The sequence below is a fragment of the Schistocerca cancellata genome, chromosome 6 (genome assembly GCF_023864275.1).
Source record: "Schistocerca cancellata isolate TAMUIC-IGC-003103 chromosome 6, iqSchCanc2.1, whole genome shotgun sequence".
Classification (NCBI taxonomy): Eukaryota; Metazoa; Arthropoda; class Insecta; order Orthoptera; family Acrididae; genus Schistocerca; species Schistocerca cancellata.
In genome coordinates, this window is record NC_064631.1 from 505633536 (window position 1) to 505653320 (window position 19785).

General features: G+C 43.7%; 1 protein-coding gene across 1 annotated transcript in view; it reads left to right on the plus strand.

The window, feature by feature from the left end:
• LOC126088405 (uncharacterized) overlaps nucleotides 1-19785 on the plus strand; it is a 31342-nt gene that overhangs the window by 7811 nt on the left and 3746 nt on the right. Inside the window, exons 3-4 of the mRNA XM_049906545.1 lie at nucleotides 6105-6273; nucleotides 15099-15191. Of these exons, the coding sequence (XP_049762502.1) occupies nucleotides 6105-6273; nucleotides 15099-15191 (262 nt within the window). The remainder of the gene's footprint in view (nucleotides 1-6104; nucleotides 6274-15098; nucleotides 15192-19785) is intronic.

Genomic DNA, 19785 nt, shown 5'->3' on the forward strand with positions numbered 1-19785 from the left:
AACCTAAGGACATCACACACATCGATGCCCGAGGCAGGATTCGAAACTGCGACCGTAGCAGCTGCGCGGTACCAGACTGAAGCGCCTAGAACAGCTCGGCCATAGCTGCCGGCTCAGTTTAGAAATCGAGATGAACTTTCGAGAGCTTAAGCCAGGAGAGTCCAGTAAGTGGTACAGCGCTTAGTCGCCCCATCAGTCAAACAAATCATTAGCAGCTTGCACTGCACGTGCTTGAGCATCGTCCTGCAAAATGATGGTCAGGTCCTATCATCACTTCTGTGTCTATGCTGTTCACTTTTGGAACACAACCTACGACCAGCTTAGAGACAGAAATGATGACACTTTCTGCTGGACCTGACCATAATTTTGCAGGACAATGCTCATGCACGTACAGTGCAAGCTGTTACTGATTTGTTTGATTGATGGGGCTGCTAAGTGCTATACCACCCACTGCACTCCCCTGACTTAAGCCTTCGTAAGTTCAGCTCGATATCTGGGACGCTGCCTACCTCGGATTTGTTTCAATTAGTACTATAAATGATATTAGTGCAGATGGAGTACTCCCAGGTTCGAGGTCTCGTCTGACAGACAGTTGTAATTTAACAGGAAGATTCAAATCAGTGCACACTCCGCTCCTAACTGCAAATTCATTCTGGATAGAAGACCACCTTTCGACCGGTACATCAGTACTGCCATAAGCCCGGGACTTATATCAGAAAATACTGAGAGATAGATGTAGTCTAAAGAAGACAGCGGATTTTGTCATACATTGGTTTAGTAATCCGAAAGCGTTAAGAAATGTTGTTTCGACGTACAGTGATTTACACTTAAGTTCAATCTCTCTCTGAACCTCCCCTCCCCCTTCTCCCTCCCCTCCCCCTCCCCCCCCCCCCACACACATACAACCCATATTATTTCATGTTCAGAAATTCTTAAATGGAGAGAAGGAAACAGATACGGTTTAAATTTGAGTTTCAAGTTAATTTTACTATCTTTGTCATTCTTTATTTCATTGGGTATGTGGTCAACTATTTTATGGTGGAATACCTCACTTCTTTCTGTGCTGTACTCTAAATGGAGAGAAAAAAATGGCACAACTTGGCTAAAAGAGGGGATAAGTTGATATGATGTATCATGAATCAAGAAGGAACTCTAAACTTGTTAATGAAGGGTAGTATGAAGAACAGGGGGCAAGGGATTGCAGAGGATAACTAAGCAGGAAAAAGTGATATAAAAAGCAGTGTGACAAGTGCCTCCCGTCGGGTAGACCGTTCGCCGGGTGCGAAGTTTTTCGATTTGACGCCACTTCGGTGACTTGCGTGTCCATGGGGATGAAATGATGATGATTAGGACAACACAACACCCAGTCCTTGAGCGGAGAAAATCTCCGACTCAGCCGAGGACCGAACCCAGGCCCCTAGGATTGACATTCTGTCGCTCTGACCACTAAGCTACCGGGGGTGGACAGAAGCAGTAATAACAGGAACCTTATCATCTATCGAGATCTAACTGAAAGATACTAATGCACTTTTATTTAATGCTTCTAATAGCTCGTAAAATAATAGCGACGTAGCACTTACGTCGAGTCTACAAAATTTCGCGAAAAGTCGGAAAATGAAACCCACTACCACAACTGGCAAGAAAATTTAAATTCGACCGTAAAATGAATGTAAACAGAGCCAAAATTCATGACAGAAGCTGTAACGTATTCGTGAAGAGATCCTTTTGAATTTAATCTCTCCGTCGTACCCTTTCAATGGTCTCCTGATCTGGCTTAATAATAAATAAGGAGCATCTTTTTCAAGTACTTGGATGTAACTATTTAAAAAAAAAAGCATGTTGTCCTTCTCCACTTGTGTTCTGTGGTATCCTGGGATGTCTATTCTTTTAGCGACAGAACCTCTCTTGGCCTGTAATAATTTCACACAGAGTCCAGTGATTTTCATTTAGATACGAGTATACTTCATTTGATATTCCAACTCATGAATAGTTTTATTTAGCCTAATTATTTCATCTTGTGAAATACGTCTGAGTTGAAGGTTCTGATGTTCCTAGCTCCAGTACTGGGAAATAGTTTATTACATTTTACTTTTTATTACCACGGCAGTGTGACAGTTTTTTATTCAGCGGACAGTCAGCGGTGGCCTTTTTTTGGTACTGCATTCCATATTAGTTTTTGACGTTCATAAACTGCTTTGGCTCCGAGTGTAAAGAATGAAACACGTTGTTATGATACTTACTGCATTTCGCTTTCTCGTACGATTTATCATCCATTTCCTGCTTCTAAGAATAAACATTAATATTCACTAAATGTCTGTTGGTTACAAGAGAATCGTAAGTAAGCAGCCCTGTAATGTGATGTTTCATTACTCTGAGACTTCGAAGGATACTGAATGAATCACAGATACGGTGTCTTCCTTTTGTTTTGCTGTAATTCGCTACATACACATGCCCCCTTTTGTAAGAACTATGTTTCAGATGAGCACAAACGACACTATTCGCATTCGTCAGGCAACAGTGTGGCTGACGGGTCGCTGCTGTCGCAGGTATAACAGGACTGTCGCGGCTGTATGTGTAAAGCCCCTTTTACGCGAGCGACTTTCTTGTCTCAATCGACTGGTCTTGGTAAGCAGGTCTACTGCAGCGCCCCTGGAGGTTTGGTCCTGTACTGAGTCTCGTCTGTCACGAAACGTCGTTATCACTTACACGGCAACGCCAAAACTGCTAGCGTTGTCAGAGCTCTCTGCTGTGGAGTTTGGCACCTGACCGGTGAAAGTGAGGTTATGGAGGCACTCTTTCTTTATACAATAAAAGGATCGATGTGTAGTACAAGAAGGTAGGAACAAGACCGATAGAAGACTTAACTAATAACAAATGCAAAGTTCGTAGTGGATGTTTTTGACAAAGATCGTATGGTTATTTCTCCACGCTTTTGAGAGCATAAAGAATAGGAAAAAAGTCGTCCAAACATTTCAAAAGATCTGCATTTATATCCTCGAGAAAATATAAACTGGGTGTCCATAATTAAAGTTCCAGTTTCAAAACGCTGTAAAAAGAGAACCATTGGTCAGGATTGCGTCAAATTTGAACAGCATATTATAGCCGTAGGGGGAAACGTCATGGAACAAAAAAATTTAACGAAAATATTAGCAACAGATGGCGCTGTAAGCTTCTTAACTTAAATGTGTAAGTAGGCTGTTTAGGTTTTTATGTTGGTAACGCCACATAGTGCTCTGTATGAAAATCACTGACTGTGCTGTGTGCAGTCTGTGGCTGGTTGAACTCCTTGTTGGAATATTCGCTTGTGTATTGTTGGGCAGTTGGATGTGAACAGCGTGTAGCATTGTGCAGTTGGAGGTGAGCTGCTAGCAGTGGTGGATGTGGAGAGAGAGATGCCCAAGTTTTGAGAGGTTACTATAAGTGAACGATCTGGACGTGTGTCCGCCAGAAAAAGGAAATTTGTAAAGGTGGATGTCATATAATGACTTTTGAACGCTATTAAGGCAAATACATCGTTTGTTCTCAATCAAAATCTTTCATTTGCTAACTGTGCCTATTAGTAGTTAGTGCCTTCAGTAGTTAGAATCTTTTGTTTATCTGGCAGTATTGGGGCTCGCTGTATTGCAGTAGTTCGAGCAATTAAGACTTTTGTGAGGCAAATGATTCATAAAAGGTATTTGTTATTGTTAGTCAGGGCTATTCTTTTGTAGGGATTATTGAAAGTCATATTGCGTTCCGCTAAAATATTGTGTGTCGTTTTAGTGATGATCAGAATAAGTAAAGAGAGAAATGTCTGAGTACGTTCAGTTTTGTTCAGCTGTTTGAAAATCAAATAACGTAAGAGTTTTTCCAGCACTGTCATTCTTAATTTCCAAAGGGGACGTTTGAAATGGAGTCGGCTGCAAATGACAGATGAAGGCCAATGGTTTGAGTTGCACGTTACACCATCCGTACTGTTCAATGAGCATGACGTCACAACTTCGGCAGTCAACGTTTGTGGCAGTGTTAATTAGGTAAGCCCATCCACCACAGCGTGGTCGTAATACTGCGGATGGGAAAAATCGGTTTTTAAGTGTCCTGAGGCCAAAAACTGCACAAAAATCAAAATAATATCGGTTTCTAACTGTCGTGGAACTGACACAAGACACGTTCAATATGCTGTCCTCCGCTTTCTGTCACAAGTTGAAATCGGGAAACAGCATGTTCCACAACAGATCGGAATGTCTCGGAGGTCACGTTGAGAATACGCTGCGTAATTCGTGCTTCCGGCCCAGCTACGTTCGTAATTGGAGCACTCAGCACCTGTCAGCCAAACTCACGCGGGCTAAGATCAAGTGATGTGGACAGCCAGGCTGTAGGGTATTGGCGGCTGGTACAACTAGTATTTCCCTAGTGCCTCTGCGGCAGCCGCTTCACTGACTGTAGAGGATCGTTACCTTGCATAGAAATAATCGTAGCCAAACAATCTCGTCGTTCAAGGGTTGGTATGACGCTAGTGGTAATAGGACCCCAAGGACTCATCTCCTCGAAAAAAAATACGGCCCTTACAACAAACGGTGGTCTCAACCCGCACCACACAGTCACCTTTGCCGTGTGAAGGGGTACAGGCTAATGTGCTTGCGGATTTCCCGTAGCCCATATTCTGCAATTCTGCGTATTAACAGGTCGTTGGAGATGGAAATGGGCTCCGTCGGTCCACAGAATGTTACATTGCCATTCGTTGTCCACTTCCAAGCGAGCAAGAATTTCCAGAGGGAACGTTTGTCTTGCTGGCATGTCAGTAGGTAGCAATTCCTGAACATGGGTGATTTTGTGTGGATAGTAATACAGGATGTTTCGTAGGATTTCATGCACCGTGCTCGCTGGCATGTCCAATATTTGCACAATTCCCCGTGCACTGCATGTTTACACACCACAGTGCGACCCCCCATGTAATGCTGTGGCCCCATATTCGACAGACGTCGGATCAACCGCTTTCATCCCCACGCCACGCTGTACTTCAAAAGATCCTGTCTTTTCGATTTACGAATAACTAATAACTAATCATTACCGACGACAGAATAGTTACCACATTTAAATGCGATTTTACGTACAGGAGTATCTATTTGAGATGAGAGACTGCAGTGCTGGATGTAAGACTGACGCAAATAACTACAGAACCACTTACCCAGTTTGTGTCTTTCTTTTTTTTACCACTATGTAATATTAAATTAAACCCTTTGGAACAGTTTAATTATTACAAGACTGGCAGCCATGTAAGGGTCACTAACTCTTTTATAGTGTGTAGATGCACACATGAGCAATGGGCATAACAACACACAAAATCGATTAAAAAAACAGAAACAAAACAAAAAAAACTAACTATGTGCCGGCCATACAGTCTACGTGAGCGAAGCAGTTGGCGCGAAGCTAGTCTGTAACGAAACCATGAGCAACAACGCCAGGCACTTAGATTCTGGAGCGTGGCTTCCCTTTTTTCCTCCCATGATATAGGATGTACTGTATAAATGACATCCTATAAGCTTTTCTAATATGTGAGTTCTTCAGTGTGCACATATTGTTATACACAAATCATATAAACACATCCGGACTAACGATTAGGCACCTGCAGGGGACATTACGTGATCATTTTCTCCAGACCCTAAGCAAACATCGGAGCAATGCCCTTTTTTAATAGCCTAGAGTGCCCGGAACTCTCGGAGGACTAGTGGCGCAGAGTCACCAAAATATGCTGTTCATACGTGACGTCATTCTGAGCAATGGTTCTGTTTCTACAGCGTTTACAAACTGGAACTTCAGTTATATACACTCTGTACTTAAAAACGAAGGCAAAGTGTCTTGTTTCTACGCATGCGCAGTCTGCAGCGTAATCGAAGTAGCAGAACTCCTCGCTCGTCACTGTCATTGTTCACTGACGTCACTTAAAGGATTTTAGAACTCCTCGCTCGGCACAGTTGGTCGATTACTGACGTCACTGGACCGCTCGCGAGCTGGTTGGCGGCTGTCCCGCACGCAGACACGTGACGAGTCGGTTGAGGCCAGAAAGTGGCCCGCCTTTAGCCGTAAGCGAGCAGCAGGCAGCCAGCGAGCGGCGTGTGTTGCAGCGGGCGGCGTGCGGTGTTGCAGAGGCGCGCCTCGAGCTGCTGGACATCCGGCGGCGGCCGCCGACGCGGCTGCTGGGGGCGCGGCTGCGCATGCCCTGCTCCTGCCAGGACCTCACCTGCGGCTGCTGCGTCGGCATGCGGATACAGGCCTTCAGCTTCGACCGGACCGGCAAGTAGCGCCGCGCTTCCCCCGCCTTCCTCATTACCTCTTGTCTCTCTGAGAAGCTTCTCAAACACACTGTCATCCTTCAACTCACAGATCCGAGGTGGGGGACCCAAAAATAACCGGAATTTCTTTCTAGAAAGCATATACTTTGTTGTTTTCAAGTGCAACTTTAATCTCCTTCGAAGTACTCTCCATTAGCATTAATACACTTGTCCAAACGTTCACTCCAGTGTTCGAAGCACCTTTTAAATTCGTCCTCTTTGATACCTGCTAGCAGTTACATGACACTGCGTTTTACGTCTTCCACATCCGCAAAACGCTTCCCTCTCAAGTCTCTTATCATATTCGGGAATAGGAAGAAGTCCGAGGGTGCTAAATCCGGCGAATAGGGCGCGTGGGTCAAGGTAGTCGTCTTCGTTGAGGCCAAAAACCGGCGAACGCTGAGAGCCGTGTGCGCGGGAGTGTTGTCGTGATGCAGGAACCACACACCAGAATCCCACACAGCCGGACGTTTTCGCGACAAACTTCTGCGAAGCCGTTTCGTAACCTCCAAATAGAATTGTTGGTTTACTGTCTGGTTTTCGGGGACAAATTCAGAGTGTACGATCCCTTTGATGTAAAAAAAAAAAAAAACAGATCAACATTCTTTTCACATTCGATTTCACTTGTCGAGCTTTTTTTGGTCGAGGTGAGCCAGGTGACTTCCCATAGCACCATGACTCATCACCTGTAATGATTTTCTTGGAAAAATATGGATCATCTTTGAACGCGTCCTTCATTTCGAGACAGGCTTGAACACGACGATCCCTTTGATCTCCAGTAAGAAGCTTCGGCACGAATTTTGCTGCCACTCAACGGATACCCAAATCGATAGTGAAGATGCGCTGAATTGAGCTCCAGGACAACCCGGACAAGTTCTCGAGTTGGTCGATTGTCCTGCGTCGATCTTCACTGATGAGATCACGTATTTTGTCGATGTTGTCTTCCCTTCGAGCCGTTGAAGGTCGACCGGCATGGGGCTGATCTTCAACCACCATTTCTCCCTTTTTAAACCGAGAAAACCATTCGTACACTTGCGTTTTACTAAGAGCATGGTCTTTATAGGCTGTCTGAATCATCGCAACAGTTTCTGCTGCGGTCTTGCCGAGCAAGAAACAAAACTTCACTGCCGCACGTTGTTCGAAAGAACTAGCCATTTCCTCGTGTCACGTCTGCACTGTACGCACACTCACAGAACTACCAAATAAACCACACTTCTCACTGTTGGGTCAAGCCGCGTGGCAGAATGACTCAGCATAGCTCCTACTACAACCCTCTGGCGGCACAACTTGCTACTACAAGTACACGATGTGCAGCATTACGATACCGGTTACTTTTGGGTCTCCCCTCGTACAGCTCAATCGTCCCTGAGGGCTTAAGTGTAAATGCACGATATGATGTCTCATGAGAATCTAGCTTCTACACTAATGGGAAGTTTGAGAAGGCCCTCTTCTAACCTCTTTGATTCGGCGCTCGCAACTGTGGCTCAACTCTCTTGGGTGTGACAGTCGCTCTTGTGCGTCAAAAAAAGAAAATAATTTATCACATATACGTATTTCAGTAATATGTTCACAAACTTCTGACAAGGACATTCACTTCCAGTCTCTCATTGGTTACTTAAGCCCCTGTTTGCTTTCCGGGCGCGCAGGTGTGCTGGTCCCCGGCTGGAATCCGCCCGGCGGATTAGTGACGAGGTCCGGTATGCCGGACAGTCTGTGGATGGTTTTAAGGCGGTTTTCCGTCTGCCTCGGCGAATTCGGGCTGGTTCCCTTTATGCCGCCTCAGTTACACTATGTCGGCGATTGCTGCGCAAACACTTTCTGCACGTACGCGTACGCCATAATTAGTCTACCACACAAACATTGGGGTTACACTCGTCTGGTGTGAGACGTTCTCGGGTGGTCCACTGGGGGCCGAACCGCACAATAACCCTATGTTTGGTGTCGGGCGACGGTGGGGTGAGTGGACTGCTGTAGCCTGTTGTGGGGTTGTGTACCACTGATGGCTAAGCCGGGGACGAAGCCCCTCCATTGTTACTAGGTCCCCCGTTCCATACAATACAATACAATAAGTCCATGTTCCGTAGATCACAAAACAATTTAAAGGGTTTGTAATTGACTAAGCACTTCTATTGAAGAATTCATCTATGACATTGAAGAGGTTTTTAAGGAGAAAAAACAGCTTTAATCTACTATGGGTGAAACATTTTATCTCAATGAGCAGATTATCAGAGAGTTTTATAACTAAGTATTGTACTTCCTACTGTGCCAAAGTTAAATTCACTAGAGGGAAGTACAGTTCATTTTTTTCTTCTAGTACAGTCCTCAAAGTGCAATGAGATATTGACAACTTGTTTCGTGAGTGAATAACTATACTGCGAGGCCGTCGTTAAAATTCCCATTTGTTTAATCAAATGTCTTATGTATTATGTGGACTTTGCATATAATTTTACATACTTTATTTTGTGTAATGAATGCTTTTCTGCCTTATTGGTAAGTTACTGCAGAGTATTATGCTGCAAGACATCAGTGAATGAAAATATGTAAAATGAGTTAACTTTCTGATTTATATGTTCGAAAAGTTTTTGATTATTCTTATGACAAACATTATATTTTTGCAGGTTTACTATTTTTTTTTCAATTTAAATTTTCATCAATATTCATAGCCAAGGATTCCTACTCTGTAATTTTTTTTCGGTGAACTTCTTAAATAGTAGGTGGGTGTATGCAACTATAGAAAACTGGATGAGATGTATTTTCCCAGTTTAATGCTCGTCGATTTGTGCAAAAGCAATCAAGAACATCAGCAAAAACATCATTTAGTATTTTCTTTTTCGATCCTTCTTCTTGTATCAACTGAAAAAAGGACTAACTGGGAAAATACCCTGAACTAATGACGTATTACACCTATGATTCAAAACATAAGAACTTACAGGGCCAAGTTATTTTTTTACGTTTTAGTGGAGAATATATCAACTCCATGTAAACTTATCCCTTTCAGGGACACCTTGATATTCCTCATTTTAGATGGGGATGTATGACAGATTTTAAGTTCACTAAATTTCCCCTATATTGTATCTTAACTGTACGATGTTGCTTTCATTTCTGAGCTTCTTGGACCGATTTTCTCGCCTGCTTTTAAAAACAAGTTAGTAAAAATACCTGCTTCGCTTGAACTGACGTTTATAACACTCCCATTCTCTTTGTTAGAAGTAGTGTGATCTTCAAAGACTTGATTCCCCGTCTCTCTTTGAATGCTATTCCGTATTGATTTGCTTTCAGTGTCTGACCTGACAATTTCTGACAAGATGTGCATACTCGTGGATTTTTAGAACTTCTTACAAAATGTTGCAGTTCTGTTTATCTGTCAATATATTACTATCACGAGCTGCTAAAGCAAGAAAATGTATAACTGACACTGAACCATATGTTGCTAGCAACATCTCCATTTACCTTTCCTGCCCATTCCCTGCAAGAAATTTACATTAAAATCATCACAAACCACCGACCCGCAATTTACTTGAACTATGCGACCTGTACATAGATATCTGGTACCAATTGCCTTCTTTTTTCCGCATATGTTGACATTTTTGGTGTTTGAAACGTCGCCAAACAGGAAGGTGACGTTACAAGCCGCCACGTTTTTACACCATTATAGAGAAAGTTGTAGGCACCTTCGAGTCAAATTTCGAACTTCTGCGTCGCAATATAATATATAATGATTTCTTTTTTTTTAAGTGACCCTTAATTGTGTTGCGCAGTGTATATATGACAGTACTAGCTGTTACTCGTGGCTACGCTCGCATATCACCAGTTGTTTTATCATGAGTGATGGTGAGTAAGTAAGTTACTGTACGCGCAATATCGTCAGCTGCCCTCACGTGCCTGCCTTTTCGGGTAAACACAGCGTTGTGGGTAAAATCTTCCCAGGTATTGTTGAAAGGAAAGTGCGAGTATTAGTTGAGGACCAATTGGATGAAAATCAGTGTGGGTTTAGGCCTCTTAGAGGTTGTCAGGACCAGATCTTTAGCTTACGGCAAATAATGGAGAAGCGTTATGAGTGGAACAGGGAATTGTATCTATGCTTTATAGATCTAGAAAAGGCATAGGACCGGGTTCCTAGGAGGAAGTTATTGTCTGTTCTACAAGATTATGGAATAGGAGGCAAATTTTTGCAAGCAATTAAAGTTCTTTACATGGATAGTCAGGCAGCAGTTAGAGTTGACGGTAAGTTGAGTTCACGGTTCAGAGTAGTTTCAGGGATAAGACAAGGCTGCAACCTGTCTCCACTGTTGTTCATATTATTTGTGGATCATATGTTGAAAACAATAGACTGGCTGGGTGAGATTAAGATATGTGAACACAAAATAAGCAGTCTTGCATATGCGGATGACTTAGTTGTGATGGCAGATTCGATTGAAAGTTTGCAAAGTAATATTTCAGAGCTAGATCAGAAATGTAAGGACTATGGTATGAAGATTAGCATCTCCAAAACGAAAGTAATGTCAGTGGGAAAGAAATATAAACGGATTGAGTGCCAAATAGGAGGAACAAAGTTAGAACAGGTGGACGGTTTCAAGTACTTAGGATGCATATTCTCACAGGATGGCAACATAGTGAAAAAACTGGAAGCGAGGTGTAGCAAAGCTAAAGCAGTGAGCGCTCAGCTACGATCTACTCTCTTCTGCAAGAAGGAAGTCAGTACCAAGACTAAGTTATCTGTGCACCGTTCAATCTTTCGACCAACTTTGTTGTATGGGAGCGAAAGCTGGGTAGATTCAGGTTACCTTATCAACAAGGTTGAGGTTACGGATATGAAAGTAGCTAGGATGATTGCAGGTACTAGTAGATGGGAACAATGGCAGGAGGGTGTCCACAATGAGGAAATTAAAGAAAAACTGGGAATGAACTCTATAGATGTAGCAGTCAGGGCGAACAGGCTTAGATGGTGGGGTCATGTTACACGCATGGGAGAAGCAAGGTTACCCAAGAGACTCATGGGCTCTGCAGTAGGGGGTAGGAGGAGACGGGGCAGACCGAGGAGAAGGTACCTGGATTCGGTTAAGAATGATTTTGAAGTAATAGGTTTAACATCAGAAGAGGCACCAATGTTAGCACTGAATAGGGGATCATGGAGGAACTGTATAAGGGGGGCTATGCTCCAGACTGAACGCTGAAAGGCATAATCAGTCTTAAATGATGATGATGATGACTCTTCTCCCTCCCACGCCCCTCCCATTCTATCCCAAAGCACGATGCGTCGGCGTTCGCAGTGCTGCTGTGGAGCAGGCTGTACAGAGCGGCGTGGGTAGGAGCGCGCAGCTATTCATCGTGCTACTGAAGTAGCTGTACATAATACAGTGTGTACATTACACACAAATAATGTGAAAGTATGGATTAGAAATATTTAAGATTGTATTAGCATTGTATTTATTACTGTGAATCGTATCATGCAACACATATCAACCAACAAATATGTTTCCGCAAACATGATAAAGATCAAAAGTCAAAGAGTAAATAGCTTTTCTCAAAGGATAAATATTTTCCATAATTCAAGTAATTTTCTTCAGATCAATAAGTATCTTGTACTACACACTTCCTAAAGTAGCACATGTTCTTCCTCAGTCTTCGATCTATCTCTAGGCCAAATTTCATCAAATCGGTTCAGCTGATAATCTCACTGCTGAAACCATACGCTCGTAATAATTGCTATTCACACTACCTCTTCGTCACAGCCATGAGTAATTATCTTTCATTCGTTGCACAACTTAGCACTGATTTCCACAACAAAGAACAGACCGCCTCATGTTTCTATCATATAACTTTTGATTAATTCCACTAAAACAGTGGTTCACAACCTGGGGGTTAATTACCCCCTGAGGGGAAAAATGAAACATTCTGAGAGGTAGAAACTAAACGATTCGATTCTGTAGCAGTCACGAAACTAAACTACTTTCAAAAGATCATTACCATTATAACAATTTTGTAAGACTAATATTTATTATATAAGTTATCAATAACTACTTATTCTCAATTAGTAGCATTAATGAGGTGGAGGTTCCAAGTTCCCCACCAAACCCACCCGCTACACACATATGTTGAGTATTGTCCCGTACATCGCTGATGATAAAAGTGAGACAGGTACGTAACAAATATCTCAAGAAAATGTCTTCTCCAAATTGTAGATAATACCTGCAGTACTCCAGAAATTTCCTCACTACTCGCTTCGAAACAGACCAATGAATTAATTGACAACACATCAGTAACTACATAAGGGCTACTATAGCGCTGTACTCACTTGTTATTATTATTAATATTATTATTATTAGAGTGGCTAGACACAAAGCATTAACAGCCTGAAGTCAGCAGACTTCTGTCAGTTAAGAAGTAAGAAGCGCAGCAACGAATTGATTTTCGAGCAGGAAGTATAGTCCACACATGCCGCAATGGAGAGGAGTAATGCAGGGGAAGCACCTTTTGAAACAAATGTGTACCCTCACAGTGGATAGTTACATTTCTTTTCTGAGAAGGAATAGGGTAGAACTAGCAATGCACCACGAATTCCTTCGTCATTCATTCTGACACACACACACACACACACACACACACACACAAACTAAATATAATTCGTCTTCCATCATTTCAAAAATAAAAGTGTTCCAAGAAAAGTCTTTCAGTCTAAAATTTAGTTAGTGCTCAAGTTGGTGATATGCGGGGCAGGGAGGGGGGGGGGGGGCAGGGATGGTAAAGGGAGGGAGGGGGGAAGGTGGGGACAATAGCTAATGTCTGATAGCACTCAGGGGTAATGGTCCAAGAAAGGTTGGGAACCACTGCAGAAAAGAAACGAGAAATGTAAGAAGTCAAAGGGGCTGCTGTATGCTTTTTAACACGTTTCTCACTATACCGCTGGCTCTCACACTTCGCGCTTCCAAATTCATTTCACATCAATTCCGTCTGTCTCTACACATTATAAAGCCCCCTCTGTAGTTTCTGTCTATACGTGAAGGCTAATCTCGAGAAGTGCTGTAGGAATTTTTATACGGTTTTCCCTGATAGATAGACTGATTCACGAGGAAAGATTGTGAATACAATTTAGTACCAGTAAGTGATCAGAAGCTACGTTGGGCCAAGGGGGAGGGAGGGGGGGGTGGCACGGTAGCTTCGCATGTTCGATCAGAAGAATGGAAGAATGGTACCCTCTGTAATAAAACAACTGAGTGAAGTTCTCATCGATAGAATCTGAAAGACGTCATATGACATCCGCACCGAGTCACTGACGAAAAGCGATGATGAAACGGGAGTATGTTTTTTTTTTTACTTTTAGTCTGCCATTTAACCCTGCGTTCACGTCTCTGTGATGGGGAGGTTTGCCAGAAAATGTCACGTCGTTCGGCAGGCCGTTGAGCACAAGAAATTATTATTACCAGAGTCTATACATCCGTTCATACTTTCTTCTATACGTGTTATAAATTAAGGATTCTCACTGCTTTTTTTCTGTCTGTATGTGCATATTTGTGTCAGGCATTTTATATGGTTTCGATCAAAAGGAAGACTGATTCAAGAGAAACTTTTGTGTATACATGTGAAAGCTAATTTCAGCAACAGCTGTAGGGATTTTGATACGCTTTCGCTAATAAGTAGACTAATTGACGAGGGTGGTCTGTTGTGTATATAATTAACTCGTATTACCTCTACATCAGAAAAGTAGTCCGGCGTTGGATACTTAGTTAGCCTGGGCAGTTCGCTAGGATTACATGTAACAAATTAATTTACTTTGGGCGTGGCTGATTGACTTGTAAAGACGTTAATATGACTTGTAAAGATGTTAGTTTTACATATCATACAACATAAAGGGGTAAAAATAAAATTCACGTAAATATTAATACATTGGAAAATGACGAGAATTCCATGAAGGTATGTCTGTTAACTCTGCCTCGTTGTGACGAAACAAAACTTGTGAATTCAGTCATATTACACTGCATGTAGGGGGCTGCCACAAATGTATCGTAAACAGTTCAAGATATCCAAACAAGAGTCGGGTATTTTGCAGTATGGTGACGAAGCGCTTGCATTAAAGTTTCTAAAGAACTATGTAATTCTTTAACTGGATTCGAGGAACTAAAAGGAAATGTTCAACGATATAACGTTCATTCATGTTTACAGTAAATCTTTTCTGTAAAAGATAATTGTAAGGTGCTAAATGTGAAGGTACAGGATATCTAATCAATAATACTTCATCTCTGTCACAGTATAAGCACAACAAAACGGAGAAGTAACCACACCGAGCCAGTGCCATGGGGGACCATAATTCGGTCATTTCGCTCTTCTTTTACATAAGAGTTTCTTTGAAAACATTTCCATGAGCCGTGCCTGCAATTTTTTTTGTCATTTTATGTGCTGTTATGTTCCGGAAACGTGGTTTCGATGTTTTGGATGGTGTACTTGTTACATGTGTGTGTGTGTGTGTGTCTGTGTGTGTGTGTCTGTTTAGGTGAAATGATGTTTCTCTATTTTTTCCTGTCTTCCGTACAGGCTTGCTAATTTTTTCTGTATTACCAAGTTTTCAGAACAGATGTCTATTTTGTGCTGGGCCATCTACTTTAGTACACACGTTTGTTGCTAGAGGACACGTCTTGACGATAAAGAAGAGCCAACACTCCCATACTCGATCGCACGTTGGGCGACAGGTGCTTGAAATGCGACGCGCGGCGCTCCTTAATTACGGTCGCTGGCGCCTCGCCCGGCGACCGACTGATCCACAATGGCTAACGCGTCGCGCTTGTGTTGCAGCGTGCATGAACCTCACGTACGACCCGTACGAGTTCGCGCTGGTGGCCGACGTGCTGATGGACGGCGACTCTCTCTACCAGCAGACCATGTCAGGTGAGTGAACGCCCGACCCACAGCCCCATTCACTGACGGGTACAACGCGAGAACCAAGTACACCACTGTCGATTTCGTCTTTTGTCGTTTTCCTTTTACTGCTGACTGCCATCTGGTACTAGTGATTTGAAAAGACGAAACTGAAGCTATTTGAGGGCTGATTCAAGAGATACACTGGCAGAAAGAAATGGCAACGCCGTGAAGGAGTTGTGCGACATAAACGAAAGTTGGTACACGTGTTTCTGCACCTCAAAGATGTTGTCTAGTAAGATTTCGCGCCGGTAGCGGCACTACGAGCATGCAAATCAGGTTTGCTGTAAATACAAGCTGTAACAATCTAGAGCGTTAGTTATCTTTGAGATTGGACTTGGTGAGTTGACGTTGGTCAAGAACGCCTCTAAGGCGAGGTCGTGTAATAGGGCTACGAGAAGCTGGCCGTTCCTTTTGCGATACTGCACAAAGACTTGGTAGCAGTGTAGCCCCTGTAGATGATTGCTGGCAGCAGTGGTTACGGGAAGGTACAGTCGCAAGATGACCAGACTCCCTCTCAATACAAAAACATGGGTTTTTAAAAAGTCGTAGCGATGCACTGTTTCTCACTAGCTACAGTCGACCCACCAATCCACTGGCACTTAACAAGCTCCTACCAACCACATTTAGATCCCCCCCCCCCCCCTCTCCTTCTATGTAGGTAGGGATGCTTCTGGACTTTACATTAACAACCCACAAGTTTGCTATCAACGTCACAACCACTCCTATTATAAACCAGCAACAACAGTGTTTTACATCACTCCCCCCCCTCCCCGCCCTCCTCAGCCCTTTTGTGGATGGGGACTGCGCTGTAGTAGCACTCTAACCTGTGATCTGTGTACATCCACTGACGTTACAGTTCTCCGGAGTAAGCTTGTTGCCTCTGCTAAGACGTGTCCTTTCGTGGCAATGTTCTATTGCGATGACTTACAAAAAGTTCTAGGCCGTGGATGGAGTTACCAGTTAATTCTCTGAAGTGAAATTTCTCTCCTGGGCAGCCGCCCAGAGTGTCTGCAGTTTGCAGGGCTCTAGTGTTGCCATATGGCTCCGGTAACCTAAACGCTACCAGTTTTGCCTGCTCACTGCATTGTGTCTCTGATTTCCTGTCTTGGAATACTTTTGACGGTTCCCAACGGCCTTAGGTGTAACAAAGTACAAGACGTTAAGTCATCAATATACACTGAAGCACCATAGAAACTGGTATGGGCATGCGTGTTCAAATACAGAGATATATAAACAGGCAGAACACGGCGCTGCGGTCGGCGACGCCTATATAAGAAAACAAGAGTCTGGCGTTGTTGTTAGGTCGGTTACTGCTGCTACAACGCCAGCTTATCAAGATTTAAGTAAGTCTGAACGTGCTGTTATAATGGGCGCACGAGCGATGGGACACAGCATCTCCGAGGTAGCAATGAAGTGCGATTTTCCTGTACGGCCACTTCACGAGTGTATCGTGAATATGAGTAATCCGGTAAAACATCAAATCTCCGACATCGCTGCGGCCGGAAAAAGATCCTGCATGAATGGAATCAAGGACGACTGAAGAGAATCGTTCAACGTGACAGAAGTGCAACCCTACCGCAAATTGCAGCAGATTTCAATGCTGGGCCATCAACAAGTGTCAGCAGCGTGTGAACCATTCAACGAAACATCATCGATACGGACACTCGATGACTGCACGACACAAAGCTTTACGCCTCGCCTGGGCCCGTCAACAGCGACATCGGATTGTTGATGACTGGTAACATGTTGCATGGTCGGACGAGTCTCGTTTCAAATTGCTTCGAACGCATGGACGTGTACGGGTATGGAGACAACCTCACCCGTGAATGTCAGCAGGGGACTGGTCAGGCAAGTGAAGGCTCTGTGATCTACATCTACGTCTACATGGATACTCTGCAAATCACATTCAAGTGCCTGGCAGAGGGTTCATTAAACCATCTTCACAATTCTCGATTATTCAAATCTCGTACAGCGCGGAAAGAATGAACACTTATATCTTTCCGTACGAGATCTGATTTCCCTTATTTTATCGTGTTGATCGTTCTTCCCTATGTAGGTCGGTGTCAACAAAATATTTTCGCATTCGGAGGAGAAAGTTGGTGATTGGAATTTCGTGAGAAGATTCCGTCGCAACGAAAAACGTCTTTCTTTTAATTATTTCCAGCCCATTTCCTGCATCATTTCTGTGACACTCTCTCCCATATTTCGCTATAATACAAAACGTGCTGCCTTTCTTTGAACTTTTTCGATGTACTCCGTCAGTCCTATCTGGTAAGGATCCTACACCGCGCAACAGTATTCTAAAAGAGGGCGGACAAGCGTAGTGTAGGTAGTCTCCTTAGTAGGTCTGTTACATTTTCTAAGTGTCCTGCCAATAAAACGCAGTCTTTGGTTAGCCTTCCCCACAACATTTTCTGTGTTCCCTCCAATTTAAGTTGTTCATAATTGTAATACCTAAGTATTTAGTTGAATGTGCGACTTTTAGATTAGTCTGAAGTTTAACGAGTTCGTTTTAGCACTCATGTGGATGACATCACACTGTGCGTTATTTAAGGTCACCTGCCACTTTTCGCACCATTCAGATATCTTTTCTAAATCGTTTTCAGTTTATTTTGGTCTTCTGATGACTTTATTAGTCGATAAACGACAGCGTCATCTGCAAACAAACGAAGACGACTGCTCAGATTGTCTCCAAAATTGTTTCTATAGATAAGAAATAGCAAAGGGCCTACAACACAATCTTGGGGAACGCTAGAAATCACCTCTGTTTTACTTTATGACTTTCCGTCAATTACTACGAACTGTGACCCCTCTGACAGGAAATGGTGTGGGTCCTGTGCAGATGGAGTGATGTGCGGACCGTGATACGTCTAGATACGACTCTGATAGGTGACATGTACGTAAGCACTCTGTCTGATCACCTGCATCCATTCATGTCCATTGTACATTCCGATAGACTTGAGCAATTCTAGCAGGACAATGCGACAACCCACACGTCCAGAATTACTACAGAGTGGCTTCAGAAACATTCTTCTCAGTTTAAACACTTCCGCTGGCCACCAAACCCCCAAGACATGAACTTTACTGGGCATATCTGGGATGCCTTGCAACGTGCTGTTCAGAAGGAATCTCCACCTCTTCGTACTCTTACGGATCTATGGACAGCCCTGCAGGATTCATGGTATCAGTTCCCTCCAGCACTACTTCAGACATTAGTTGGGTCCATGCAGCGTCGTCTTGCGGCTCGCGCAAGATTGGAAATCATCAAACATTACAACGCTTACAGACTGCACTCAGAGTGACTGAGCCTTGGTTGGAGAAATGGCGTGTTTGAGTAAACGTCGACAAGTTCGAAGCCGTTCTGTTCACTAGAAGACGGCAGCAACTGCGCAAACACCGCCACTGCACACCAGTAACTCTACATGCACGCCCAATATGTTTCCGTGAGAAAGTCAAATACCTCGGTGTCTGGCTGGACCGGAAATTACTCTGGGGGGGGGGGGGGGGAGACCACATACAACACATGACCAACCCAGCTAGCGCAAGGCTCAAACAGCTCTACCCTAAGCTCAACAGGCGTAGCACACTGAACAGAAGGGTGTCGAGGTCCATGTACATGACACTTATCCGGCCCCTGATGACGTACGCAGCTCCTGTCTGGGGATACGCTGCGCCTACACGCCTGCGCCGTCTGCAGCTCATACAAAACAAAGTACTCAAAATCATAAGCAATGCTCCACGATACACACGCATTGCGGACCTTCACCGGGAATACCGACTTGAGACTCTCACGGAGGTAATCCACAAACTCACCACAAGGCTATACAGGAACTCCAGACATTCGCAGAACCCGTTTATTCTGAATTTGGGGAACTACGACCACAACCATAGATGGAAACATAAAAGACCAAAAGGCATACTTGTAAGGACCTAACATCTATGGCCAAGCAGACGCAAACACAACGGTACAGGTGAGCCCCTGTTAATCAGACGCCATTTCTGGATATTTAACTTGAATACACTGCCGAATAACTGGCATCACGCATGGAAGCCGTACCGTACACTGCATGCAGACAAGCTCCACACATCCCCCACACAGTGAGATGATCTATGGCCGATCTCCCACTACTGTATAACGATCTTGATTGTTCCAGGAATGTAGCGGCTGCAGCAACTGGGATAAATCGCCATCGCTTGCCACGGTAATGATGCATGATACCCATACTAACAAATCGAACCTTGCATGAACTATCGCAGCTAGTAAGCCACTACTGCTCTTACTACCCATCCCACTGTCGCAGAGGTTTTTTTCCCACGGCACGAACCTTGGCACTTTTTTCCCTCTGCTCTTCAAATCGCTACCCTCACTCGCGTTTCGTCCACTATCTATCACCTGATGGACCATGTTAATGCGTAGTATTACCCAGACGCACGGATAACATCGCATCCCAGCATCCTGTGATCCACTTACTAGATAACTAACATGTTGACGGAGGTGACAGTAGAACTTTTGGTTTGGTCACCACGTTGGTGCGGGCGTAGAGGGGGCCCATCTCTGTCT